This window comes from Homalodisca vitripennis, chromosome 1, assembly GCF_021130785.1.
Source record: "Homalodisca vitripennis isolate AUS2020 chromosome 1, UT_GWSS_2.1, whole genome shotgun sequence".
NCBI classification, from domain to species: Eukaryota; Metazoa; Arthropoda; class Insecta; order Hemiptera; family Cicadellidae; genus Homalodisca; species Homalodisca vitripennis.
Genome location: NC_060207.1, coordinates 100,391,090 through 100,405,566, shown reverse-complemented (window position 1 = coordinate 100,405,566; position 14,477 = coordinate 100,391,090). Strand labels below are relative to the sequence as shown.

Genomic DNA, 14,477 nt, shown 5'->3' with positions numbered 1-14,477 from the left:
GGCTTTGGTTGTACCGGTCCGGTGAGGAGTGGACCATCAAGCAGAGTGTGCCCAAGCCCGTAAATTAAGAATGTATTGACTAAATAAAGCATTGTATGTAACAGAGCTGGACCACGATGAGCGGGTCGGCAAGGGACTGCTGGGGCTTTGGTTGTACCGGTCCGGTGAGGAGTGGACCATCAAGCAGAGTGTGCCCAAGCCCGTAAATTAAGAATGTATTGACTAAATAAAGCATTGTATGTAACAGAGCTGGACCACGATGAGCGGGTCGGCAAGGGACTGCTGGGGCTTTGGTTGTACCGGTCCGGTGAGGAGTGGACCATCAAGCAGAGTGTGCCCAAGCCCGTAAATTAAGAATGTATTGACTAAATAAAGCATTGTATGTAACAGAGCTGGACCACGATGAGCGGGTCGGCAAGGGACTGCTGGGGCTTTGGTTGTACCGGTCCGGTGAGGAGTGGACCATCAAGCAGAGTGTGCCCAAGCCCGTAAATTAAGAATGTATTGACTAAATAAAGCATTGTATGTAACAGAGCTGGACCACGATGAGCGGGTCAGGCAAGGGACTGCTGGGGCTTTGGTTGTACCGGTCCGGTGAGGAGTGGACCATCAAGCAGAGTGTGCCCAAGCCCGTAAATTAAGAATGTATTGACTAAAGCATTGTATGTAACAGAGCTGGACCACGATGAGCGGGTCAGGCAAGGGACTGCTGGGGCTTTGGTTGTACCGGTCCGGTGAGGAGTGGACCATCAAGCAGAGTGTGCCCAAGCCCGTAAGTATATGCTGGACGTTCATGAAGAAAAAAGTGAGTATGTATAACATCCCAGAATCAGTAGCTACTACACGTTTAAAGCATTGTCAGTATTTAATTGTTGGATTTTGATTTATCCCTTCATATAACCTTTATACTTACTTCAACGTCCGGTAGTCTCAATATTCTTTTAGATTGATCGGGATGTATATTTTTCCATAATATTCGTATAAATGATATGCGTAATGAATACAAATTTAATTTGGTTATGATGTTTATTAAGTTTATGACCTGTCTGGCCTCTGAAAGACTAAAGACTTTAATCACTACACAGTCACTCTCACAACGGACCCCTACAACCCTGATAGTCCAGGCATGTTATGAGGAGCTGAACTCAACATTCGCATTGTATCAACCCCACCATTCCCATTTTTGTAAAAATTCGGTTGCTTCGAGGCAGTGAGAATACTTTCTCGTCTAAATTACACTAGATTTGTAGTCTGTCAGTGTATCTCTGTTGGCGAAACAATGGAAGGGGTTTGCTGTGAGGTTCTTCGTTGCCGACGTTTTTGGATCTCTTCAAGGAAGATGTGAACACCAGATTTAAGGAGACAAATCTATGACAACATCAGATTTCAGATGTTGCACCAAGTGGGAAGTGAAATGGAGCTGAACACTAGACGCGTATTGTATCAACCCATCACTCTCCATTGGTCTTTTCAAAAGTACTGAAAGTTTTTATTGGTACGCATGCATGCTTAGTATTATTCTTTGTTCAAATATTATTCAAAAGGAAAATACTTTTCCCAACACAACTGGTAGTGCATGGTAGACGTTAACAGCAACAAGATCGGTAAGGAGAATACCCTAACCAGCCCATTAATTACCACACAACAGCTTTTAGAATATTTTCAGCAAACTCCAAAGTACTTAATCTCTCATTTTATGTTTAGGAGTAACTATATCGCCAAATAAACAACGAATACCACATAACTGCATCAGATAACTGAACTTTCATTAAAACCAGCAACCTTTTCTTGGTATATCTTCTCCAACCGGCTTTTTAATATTGCCATTTTTATCTTGTAAATGTTTTCCAACATTTAACACTGGATCAATTAATTGTTCATGTTACAGCTGCAACACTACTTTGATAACTGCGACTAAATTCGTCTATCCCTTCTCCATTTGATGAATCTGTAACCACGTCTTGTCCAATATCTCATTTTTGTTTATAAATCACACAAAAATCAGTATCAGCCATAATTTTATATGAGAATAGTTTGCAAAAATATACCAAATGCAAATTAGTGTTAATAATTATTAATGTGTTGTTAAAAATTATCTTTTAACATTCACAAACTATGATAAAATTGCAATCACATTACAAAGTTCACCATTTGGCATACATTTTGGAGTGTTGTCATGGTCCTATTTTGTCTGATTTTGGTTACGCTATTGAGCAATATTATAAATAATATACACACCTTAAAAGAATTAAGGAGTCATTTCTATTGCTTAATTTAGGATAAATAGAAATAACATGGGAGAGTTATACTTTGCCCACAGATAAAGGCAGCACCTTGATAAGGATGATAAGCCAATTTTGTTTTATTTCGTATAACTCTGTTAAAGATAAATACTGCTGATTTGCTTATCAGGTCCAAATAAGAATGAGATAATAAAAATGTCAGGTGTAACTAACTAGCTGAACTTGTATCAGTTTATATATTGATCAGTTGATGTTTTATGGTTGTTCTGTTTAGTTTTCATTGTAATGGCAGGTATTATACGGTTTTTGCCCGATACAGTAGTCCAGGGGTGCCCAACCGTTTTTACTCAAGGGCCACATTGTAAACCCTTTATGGACAGGCGGGCCAACATCCCAGGGGATTTGGAACCCCAAACAAAACGTAATGCCCGGGGTTTGTTCCAGAAATCTTGTGCAAAATATGAGTTTTAAGGTTATTTGGCCCTTGTTTCCTGATTATTGTAATTTCTTATTATTTATTAGTTGTTAGGTAAAGGTTTATAATATATTATTATATTTTTAGGTTCTTTTAGTAGAAATAAATATAAATCCAGACTTTTGGATGTTTGCTCTAATTCTGAGGGAACAATAAAGAAGTCACCAGTAAATTGAATACATTGATTTAAATTAATCCTACTAGGATACTAGGACATACAAATTACGTGGCGAGTGGTGACCTTGAGTTGGGTAGGGGTTACGTCGCCGCACCGCGCGCTGTGCCGTGCTTTACACGCGCTCTATTCGCCAGCCGGCAGCCACCACCGTAGTCAGTGAAATCTGTCTGCATGCAACTACTTTTTTTTTTTTTTGTACTTCTTTCAACACCCATACTCCAACAAATGAATACGGCTCGTTCTACGTGAAATCGGCTGGACTGCTTGGTTCTCAAAATTTGTATTTATTTAATATTTCAAATGCTTGTAAACAAATTTGGTTGTTTTGGCAACAAGGCGGGCCACATAAAACTGACTCGCGGGCCGGATTCGGCCCGCGGGCCGTAGGTTGGGCAGCCCTGCGAGTAGTCAATAGAACGGTCACTTTGATAGAAGAAGGTGTTTCCCAACGGCATGCGGGTAGACGCTTAGATGTGAGTAATTCAGTGGTTTCAAGATTGTGGAACAGACACCAGGAGCAATGCACTCTTCGCAAAAGACCATGGCAAGGTCGCTCGAGGTCCACCATGCACATAGAAGATACATTTTTCTAATAATGCACTTCGTAATAGGTTTTCAGCCGCTTGAGAACTTCAAAATGACCTCAGTGAAGCAACTGGTACTCTTATATGAGACCAAATTGTGAGAAATCCGGGACTCCGGGATGCTGGAATGACGTCTAGGAGATCTGTCCAAGTGCCGTGATTGACCGTACGTAGAGAGCATAATAGAGCAAGACTGTGGTTCGCAAGAGACCATAGGCGTTGGCAGTTGAGACAATGGCGTAAGGTAAATATTCACATGCGAATCGTCATTTACAATTTTCTGTAATGCTGGCCGTGTTAGAGTATGGAGAAGAAGAAACGAGCGGTTTGTTAACTGTTGCCTAATTCTAAGGGTTCTGTTTGATGAGGCTCCATAATAGTGTTGGATGAGCACGACGTTACGTGGATAAGATTTTCAACGTCCATATTCGTCCACGAGCAGATCAAGATTTTATATAAATGCAAGATGGAGCCCCATCACATGCAGCGAGAGTAGCTCGACAGTCATTGGACGTAAGTAGACATCCCGCCCCTTGGGTCCTAACATGGGCTCTTATGGGAGGGAGAAATTCCCCTCATTTGCTGGAGAAATCCCCTTATGTGCGGGGGATATTCCCTCCTCACACTCTTTATCCTATCAAAATGTTCCAAATTCTGGGTGTGTTTTTTCGGTAAAATCGGTGATTTGGGGTGTCAAAATCGGTGATTTGTTGGGTCCTCACACTCTTGTGCACACTACGTGAGGGAGAAACGAGGGACGGAGGGAATTCCAATATGGCGGCGGGGGCGGGAAAAATTGGCGGGAACAGGGGAACCTAACCTCACTTTCTTGGTTTCCCGCGTATTCAAGATGGCGGCGCCCATGAATTGGCGGGAACAGGGGACCATAACCTCAATTGTAAAAAGGGCGGGAACAGGGGAACCTAACCTCACTTTACGGTTTCCCGCGTAATCAAGATGGCGTTTAACATTACATATTAAAAAATAAAGACGAATCGTACCTTATTGTGTGATGTGGTGATGATTGAGTCGATGTGGGCCTGGATGTGGTTTCGGAAACATCCGAACTACGTATAGTACCCAGGTTAAACATTACGGAGTGGCTGTATGCCCGGTCACCGGTCTTAGTTTCAAAGGACGGGGAACGACTATGACGTCACAGACTGTGACGCCAAAGGTTTTGAAGTAGCTCTAGCACTGTGGATTGTTATTAAAATGGCGGGTTGTAGAAAGTTTAGTTCTTTTGACCAGTTGAAAACTTTTATCAATAATTAAAGAAAATACTGACCATATTCAATTAAGAATAAGTGATTCGAGGTTTGCTATATACTTTAAAACTGTACCAATATCCCTTCTATAAGAACCTACAGTCCTGATAAAGTCCGATAATACTTAAGTGATTAATAATAAAAACTATTTTTAATTGGTAAATGGGAGAATTAATTTTTCAAATTTCTCAAGACGAGAGACTAATTTCCCTCTTACACTTACATACAAATATACAATAAAATCATAACCATTTGAGTGTTATTAGTAAATTAAAACACATGTTCCAGTTATTTTATGCTATTAAATGACATACATATTTAATATGACAAAAATTATTTATAATTAATTATGATTTCTCTTAATGACTATTAATTGAAACATTCCAGTAAAATTGCGAGAAACAAAACTATATCTTAATAAACTACGAAGTGTAGATTCTGGTAGGCTACATGGTTAATTTTTAGTTGTATATTTTTATTCTTTTTTAATTTATTTAAGCGTACACTTTTATTACATTAACGTTCAATACATTAGCAATGCATAATATGCAATTAATAAAATAGTCTACAATTTTTTTTATATATATTTCTAAGGCACTGGTGTTAATGTGACAGTTATGGCTGCCCTTTCGTTACGTCACGGTTGACGTCACCACTCATCGCCCGTCTGTCTAATCTACAGACGGTAACCGGCCATATAGCCACAGCGTAAACATTATCCAGTATAAGAATCGGTCCAGAGAGCTGGTAGACATCCTACGACTGGATAATGTCCCGTCCCTTGTAAATTAAATTTGGAATATAAATTTTGAATGTGAAGCCAATTGAAGAAATTTTGAAGAGGTAGAACTCGACAGAGAGAAACTACCTGGGAGATATATTGTGAATCTGTCCCACAATCAGCTCACGGCACGTGGGGGCATCTATCCCCCACTCTGTTGGAGCATGGACGACAGAGTGTATGCCCACACAATCGAAAGAGCGATTGTTGGTAGATTCGCAAAGCAAACGGGGCAGGACACTTCGCGGGGTTGAGTGGCAGGGGTTGATCCGTTGGACGGCGCAGCGGTAATTTCTACGTCGGGAGTCCCTCCTCCATGAGGGTAGCCGTCTCGTATAGGAAATCCGCGAGGATGCTGCGGATTTCCTCCCAAGCGGCTCGAGCGGCGGCACGGAACTCTCCTCGGGTCTCCGCCAATTTTTCCCGCCCCCACCACCATATTGGAATTCCCTCCGTCCCTCACGTAGTGTGCACAAAGAGTGTGAGGACCCAACAAATCACCGATTTTGACACCCCCAAATCACCGATTTTACCGAAAAAACATCCAGAATTTGGAACATTTTGATAGGATAAGAGAGTGTGAGGAGGGAATTTCTCCCGCACATGAGGGGATTTCTCCAGCAAATGAGGGAATTTATCCCTCCATAAGAGCCCATGTTAGGACCCAAGGGGCGGGATGTCTACTGACGTACACAACATACCAGTATTGGAGTGGCCTGCCACTCCATACCTATACCTAAATATGCCACTCCATTTCCATACCTAAATCCAATTGAACACGTCTGATATCAACTAGGGAGAGGCATCTGGGGCCGGTCAAACCAACCCAAGACCTTGGATGAGCTGGAATTGGTGTTACGAGAAAAATGAGCGCGGTTACCACGAGACGGCCTCAGATGACTTATCATCGTTGTGAACCCATGCCACAGCGTATTGAAGTAGTTATCTCAGCCAGAGAAGGTGACACGAGATATTAAGTGTGCAATTTCAAAGAACGGATTATAGTTTGTTACATATGAAAATTAATATTACAGTTATTGTTTGTTTTGGACATTCGTTAACTGCCCTAACCTAAACTAAAAAGTATTTTTTGATTGACTACTAGAATAAGGCTTTAAACATAAAACGTAAGTGTTGGATATCAAACAATAAATTAAGAACAAACTATTAAAAAAGTAATACCTTAATTGTTTTCAGGTGTGTATTTAAAAAAGGAACTTGCTATTTTTCCTAAGTTAAAGGTGTGTTTTCCTTAATTTTCCTAGACTACGACAATCTTTGTAATAAAAATTTACATCAAATGTTCGAAAATAAATGAAGCCAAAACATTTTCCCATTATTGTTTACTAATCATCGAAGTGCAGTTTTTTGTTTTATTAATTTCTAAGTTGGTAACGCACGAATAACAGCTGATCAACAATGGTATTCTGTTACTGTTACGTTAGAACTGTGTATTAGTGGTGTTTTGCAAGCTACAGCAGGAGATCGGGTTCTGTGAATCGTGTTATTAATTGCAATTTTTCTGTGAGTTATAATTCGATTGTTTATTCAGCGAAAAAATGCCTTACTTATTTACATCAGAGGAATACGCTGATATGGTTTTTATTTTGGATTACTTTAATGGTAATTCTAGAGCTGCTGTAGAAGAATATGAACTACGTTACCCTATAATAGGAGGATTCCAGATACCAAAACAATTTCAGGAACTTTTCCGTAGGCCCTACTCTTCGGGAAAACAGGATCACTAAACCTACCAAGTACTAGAACCAATTATGAACGAGCTGTTCAACTTGATGATGATATTGTTATTAATGCTGTTCATCGCAGTCCAGGTGTAAGTACACGACGTATTTTCTAGGCGAATAGGAGTTTCGCAGTCAACGGTGTGGAGGTCACTTAATCGAAAACAAATTTTATCCGTTTCATAAACAAAAGGTTCAACATCTACAGCTAGGGAATGGTCCGCTTCGCTTGGAGTTTTTGCAACTTTTTTGAATATTAATAATCAACTCTACAAGCGTATTTTGTTTACGGATGAGGCACAATTCACTCGGATGGTGTCAATAAACTTGCACAATGAACACTCATGGGCAGAAGAAAATCCACATGAGTGGAACAGAACTTTTCAACACCGATTTAGCGTCAATATCTGGTGTGGCCTTTTGCACAATCGGCTGATTGGACCTTTCATATTACCTGGACGCCTAAATGCTGAGTTATATTTGCATTTCCTTCAAGAAGAGTTGCCGCAGCTGTTAGAGAATGTTCCTTTACATCTCAGACAAAATTTGTACTTCCAGCATGACGGAGCACTCCTCCCCACTTTTCACGTGCCGTTTCTGCTTACTTAAATCATCAATTTCCTGGACACTGGATTGGTCGTGGAGGGTCTCACCCTTGGCCACCAAGATCACCAGATCTATCTCCATTGGATTATTGCATCTGGGGATGGATGATGAAAGACATTGTATACAAGACAAAAGTGAATTCTCGTGATGAATTAATTGCCCGTATTATGGATTCGGCTGTGGCAGATACAGGGAAGTCCTGAAAAATTAAGAAACGCAACAAAAGCAATACACAAACGAACGTGCTGCAAAATGTATTGATAATGATGGCCTCATTTTCGAACATCTATTATAAAAAGGTGCGTACGGTGGGCCCAACCTGAATTATTTTGCTTAAAACTAGTAATGTATTATACTGAATAAAATCGATTTTTTTGGTACTTATTTCTGTTTTATTTTAGACTTTGATTATATCAATTTTCTCAGAATTAAATTCTCTACAATTAATGTTTGTTGATTTTTATGTATTTATTACCCAATTTAACAAAGTTATTGTACATCAAACTTAAAAAAACATTGTTTGGTGCCCCAATTTTTTGCATTTAACCCTGAATCCCTCAAAAACTACTACAGGTACAGTTCTGAAACCTATTTTATTAGCTTTACCAGGTAAAAATACATAAGAATCCACGATATTTCTTACTTAATTAACCTTTCCAAAAGTTCAGTATGGCTTTATTTTACTCTTTACCCAGGGAATTCAGGCGAAATCTTTCGCTAGCTGTAACTCGCTAACGAAGCGTTTTTCGGACCTATGGTTTATATAACATTTTTCATTATTTTTTACTAGTACAATGTGCTGTAGAAGTGGGGGGAGAACTTCATGAATCACCCTGTATGTAATATGTTAAAATAATGAAATGATTATTCTAATATGGTCCTATGAATTTATTTTTAGCTTTATTTCATAATTGTATCGTTTTAGGCCAAATTTCTTTCTTTCTCATAAAGATTTCATAGGTAATAAAATTAGCTGAATTAATTTAACGAAAGAGCTCTTACTATTCGGTAAATATGTATGGATACCGAAGTTTGAACGTTAACGAAAGATAAGAGCTATATTAACGGGAGTTATATTAAAATTTTGTTTATTTATTTTAACACTTTTCAACCAAACTGCAAATTTGAACATTTATAACTACGAAAGTTATTATCCGATGAAAGCAAAACTTTTATGCAAGATAGGACAAGTGAACTGTTTTCGAGTATTACACCTCAGAATTGTATAGTTTTTTGAAAAACACGCCCTGGGTGTGTTTTTCATAGAATGCATCTTTGCGCGTCCAAACGTGCAGTCAGTCACTGGCCGCGTGAAATTAACAAAACCTGCTCAATTTAATATGAGTTCAAATTTACACACCCAACATATTGAGCTCCATAATGAGACCAATGCCGCATTTTTTTATCTACCCGGTCAAGAACAGTGAAAATTATAATTTATTTACTTTTTTCATATAATTCTAACGATTTCACTAACACAGTACACTTGTACCTATCTGAAATAAAAATATGTCTTAACTAGACCACAAGTTTCTGGAGCTATGGATTTTCAAAGTCGGAGTTTGATTGAAAAAGCGTCAAAAATAATTTTCTAGTCATCTTTTCTCGTGTGTACCGAAATAAAAAATGAAAGTTATTATTTGTAAATAATGTGCTTTATACATCATAAAGCAGACATAAACAAGTCAAATTGTAATGTATTCCCCGTTATTGTAGCTGCACTAGTTAGTAGTTAACTTTCAAACACAGGTATCTCGTTCTTGTTATCCAAGTTGGACAGTTATTGCGCGTGTGGTATTGCGTATAATATTGGATCGGTATTACCAATCTACAGTTTGGGTCACTTTGGTCCATAATATGTCAGAGGTCACGGCTGACCAAACAGACTATTAATGTGTTTTCCATATCATTTATATGAATATTATCGAATCTTGTAGAGACTGTAATGAAAATTAGTAGATTTTTTAGCATTATGCATGATCGGTAGATCGAACTGTTTTAGCATTTAGCTTTTTGGTGTAGACAAGCAGATCTGCTCTTGTAGTCTTAGAGACTAGAAATCTTAAATATCGATCAACTTTTGTTGACTAGTTAATTAATATAATAGTCTTTCTTAAGACAGAATGCCAGTTGCAGGATATAATTGTCCAATATTATGACTATTGTAGTTTGGGGGGACATCTCTATGCCTAGATCGATCGGGTACGTTTAAAGTGATGATTGTTAGACAAAACAGGCATTTTTTTCTCGGGTGACGATAAACTGTATGTTACATTTGAATGATACAGAACTTAGCAGCAACCAGGATACAGTTCTCGATTAATAAATGCGATAAGATCAGTTCATTAAAAGCGTTTTAATAATAACTTATCAGAGTAAAGTTTGAACAATGCAAAACAAACGAGATTTGATGAATACTTGAATTTAGTCTGACTAACTCTAACACATCTGCACCAAATGGATGACATTGATAAATAAATAATAAATAATTTTAAATCCGTAAATATTTTTAATTGTGTACATTAGACGCAACAAAGATGAAAATAATAAAAACGCACAAGATTCTGGCAAATAGTTAATATTTAATTAATAGATTGCACCCACCGATCATTGTATATCGATATCTATACTTCACTAATACATAACTGATGGCAAAGCCTATAAAAAAGTGAGAAAATTCGGAAGAAAACCCATAATGTTAAGCGATATGCAAAACTTTCCGAAATCTTATGGCAATATACTACCTACAATACATGGCATACAGTTTTACGCACCATCTGAATACATACAATAAGATAACATAATAACAGGCACAATTCATGCACATTAGTAGGCTTAATATTTTAAACATTTTATATGCCCATTTTATATATTCCAAAGAGGCTAATACTTGGTGGCGTATTTCTGATTGAAGTTTAGTTATTATTTTTTGAATAATGAAAATACGAGATGTTTAAAAATATCCCCTGAATACTCTTTTTGATAACAGGTATAACAAGAAAATATCATTCTTTAATTATAATGTGACTAGTAAAATAGTGACTCAAACCCATTTCGCAATTTATGAGTCAATAGAACAGAACATTGGCTTTATATATATATATATATATATATATATATATATATATATATATATATATATATTTGTGTGCGGTCCAAAAACACCCATAGCCTTTAAAACATTTATTATTATTATTCAAATTTCCATTGCACACCTTCAGAAGGAAAGTTGGCAAACGTTTCACTATTTAAATGTGGCTGAATTTTGAATTCTCCATATAATCTAAGTTTAAATATTGCAAGCTCGGTAAAACTCTTACCTAGAAACAGACTAGTTAGGCTATTTCTGTCAGTAAAATAAATAATTCACTCGACATCACTGTTTTCAATAAACTTGGTTTATAGTGTCCTATAATTTATGGAAACATGCTCCCAACAGATACAAAAAAAGAAAATGACTCTCCCCTCCTCGGCAGAGGGAGATCCTCAGGATGCTCTCCCTGTGAACTCTCTCATCTTCTCTCTCAAGAACCAAGTCGGAGGACTCGCCAGGGCATTGCAGGTGTTTCAGGTACGTTAATGTACTTGTTAGTTTTGTTCAAAAACGTGATGCCTTTTAAACATGGTTAGTTAAAGTTCTCATAAAGATTTCATAGCTCTACAAGAGAATTCAAATAATAAATTAATGTCTCATTCTAGGTTAATAGGTTTTTAACTTTTGATCAAACAAAATGTCGTGACATTGCTTATACATTTTAAATCTTGAGATATGTTGGCTTCGCTGTGAATATCCATCTTCAGCCATAAACATTTGATGTTAAATTGTTAACATTGCATTAGAAAATTTCAACGAGATTTGAACGGGAAAACATTTTTAATTGCCAACTTGAAACTGAATTAATATTAATAACTTGGAAAAATAATATAATAACTTGATAACAAAAATAAATGCGGTTCAAATTTTCAGCAATCAACATTTTTGACGAACGAATTTGGAAATACTTTCTATAGAAGTCTTAAAATGTACTTTTTATGAATTTAACAATTTTTGTATTTTATAGAAAGAATTTGTCATTACAATAAATAAACAAATTAGTGTTAAAATACTCAAATACAACTATGTAAAACACCCTATCCCTACAATAGAAGATTAGAGTCTATTGCAACCAACGTATTATATTTTGCATTCCATATCTTGTAATCAAAATTGTATGCCGTAACTGCCTAGCGCAACGCATGAGACGTTTATTTTTGATAATGTTGCCACTTTTTTCTGGCCTTTTATGTTAAATGCGCTTAGTTTAATCCTCAGTGTTTACTATGAAACGTAATCAGGATCAATGCTTTCTTGATATAATGTAGGATTAATTTGAACTTTTCTTACATTTGACCAGTCTATCTGTATTATTGCCCATTTCTCACTAAGCCTACCTTCTTATCATAGGAGCTGGGGGTGAATGTGCTTCACATTGAGTCCAGACCCTCTGGGCGGCGAGACTCGGAGTACGAGATACTGGTGGAGGTGAAGTGCGACAACCGCAGGATGGAACAGCTGATGGCTCTGCTCAGGAGGGAGGTCGCGGCCATCAACTTGGACACCTTCGAGCAGGGGGTGGATCTTCCTCCCCCCACACCTCTCTCGTCCACAGCCTCCTTCGGTGAGATTGGCAGCTTATATTCTAGAATCTTATTTAAGATAACGGTTTGAAGATGCTTCATGGAGTAGCCTATCGTTATTTGGGAATAGTACATGAAACGAAAACTGACAGGATGATTTTGAGACATTCTTTCTCTAAAAGTCTTAGTGACCATTTAGATACTTTTAAGGTTCGGATAGAGAACATGTACTATTTTACAGAGATTTCAAAAGTGCACTATTAATAAATGAAATTGCTGCTAGACTATTACTTAGATTTATTTTTCTTGTATGGATATATATTTACGTCAAAAATAGTACCAAACTAACGATCAATGTGTCTAAACAGTGATTAGAGGGACACATCCGCAGTTTCCACTATACTCCACTATAGGTCCATTTCAATATTGGTATAACTGATTATTGGTATTTATAATTATAAACTCTTTAAAATAAAAATTATATCTAAGGCTAGATTTGTTTTTCCTCGGATATTTTATGAGCTGAAAGTCTGAGTTATAGAAGATTTGCATCACTTCAGCTAATTCGGTTTCACATAGCTTTCAAGAACATTTTTAGAATTAAGACCTTTCATATATTTTTTGTAAGGTGATGGTTCATGTATAGTTTTAAGAGGTTAGGGTTAGATTTAACAGTTAAAATATTAAACCACTGAAAGAAACGGAAAAACACACATGATCAGAATCTATAAATATAAAAATTCATTAAAAACATCGGTTCTAAACATAACAAAACAGAATGAGAAGAATAAAGAAAATATTTTATATTCAGTACAAAAATAGCATATCCTAACAAACGTATATATTGCAGTCCTCAAAAAAAGGAAATTAGGCCATTAAAATAACTTATAAAACTTGTTATATCTAATTAGAGGTATATAACAAGATCGCAGTTGGGTTCGACGTTATATATTTACGATCTTGGAAGGATATTCTCGTATATGGCAATGTTTTATTCATTGTAAGGTTTAAGACCTCCACTGAAAGTCAGATGCACTAAGAACTGTCTGTTATCAGTGGAAGGCGGGGAAACTCATGGAAAACAGAAGCGCCACATTACCCCACCATCTAATCTTCTTTCCAAACAACCCTCTCTCAAACAACCCGCCATCGTGGGGGAGGGTGCAAACACTCATCAATCTCGCAAACACTCCCATCCTTTAAATAGAACACTTCACCGATTCTTTCGATCCGGTTTTGAGAGCTTCTGTTGTAATTGTTAGAGGCTAATATCAAAACAGACCTATCGTGGAAGCTGTGAATGGATTCCTCTTGAAATCCACACTTCTTCTATAAGCTTGTTTGATATAAAAGAGGTTGCTTATAATAAAAGACGTGACATTGATTATTGTTTTGTCACATTAGTCGTTGAATGGTTAATCGTTGTTTATAGTCAACTATACACCACAAACCAATCACCACATCTTCTCCTTCAACTCACAAGTATAAGTAGACGTGTTTTATTGGCAGTTTTAATTTAATATTTAGTGAATGGTGATCATTCACAGCGGGGAAAAAATATTTCAAGAATGAAATATGTCTAAAATATATCGACTGGGTGTGAACCTGGAAAGTTGGATTATAGTTAGGATATAATTATTTTTTGTAACGTTGCAGCCAAACCATTTTCTTAAACCAAACCATTCGTTGACACTCACATTAAATAAGTTGTAGTCTGATTTAAAAGTTTGAAAGAACGATAATAATTTAAAATTTGTACAGAGTGTGAATAGAGTATGGCTCCAAAGGTGTTATATTATCAACGTGGTCGAAAAAATGAACGACTAGGAACACCAGTTGCTGCAAGGGGACAAATTAAAGTTCGAGTCCATGATGCTTTGCTGAGCTTGATTTGGTTTATATTTTTACTACAATGTCATCATGTTCGAGGCTTTGTACGTTGGCTTTACATGGGAAATTTACCTACGTTAATCTGGACTCTTC

General features: G+C 37.0%; 1 protein-coding gene across 1 annotated transcript in view; it reads left to right on the top strand.

Annotated features, from left to right (window-relative positions):
• Positions 1-674: 674 nt before the first annotated feature.
• LOC124367570 (tryptophan 5-hydroxylase 1) overlaps positions 675-14,477 on the top strand; it is a 30,213-nt gene continuing 16,410 nt past the window's right edge. Inside the window, exons 1-3 of the mRNA XM_046824507.1 lie at positions 675-772; positions 11,317-11,448; positions 12,322-12,535. Coding sequence (XP_046680463.1) covers positions 686-772; positions 11,317-11,448; positions 12,322-12,535 — 433 coding nt within the window. The 5' untranslated portion in view covers positions 675-685. The remainder of the gene's footprint in view (positions 773-11,316; positions 11,449-12,321; positions 12,536-14,477) is intronic.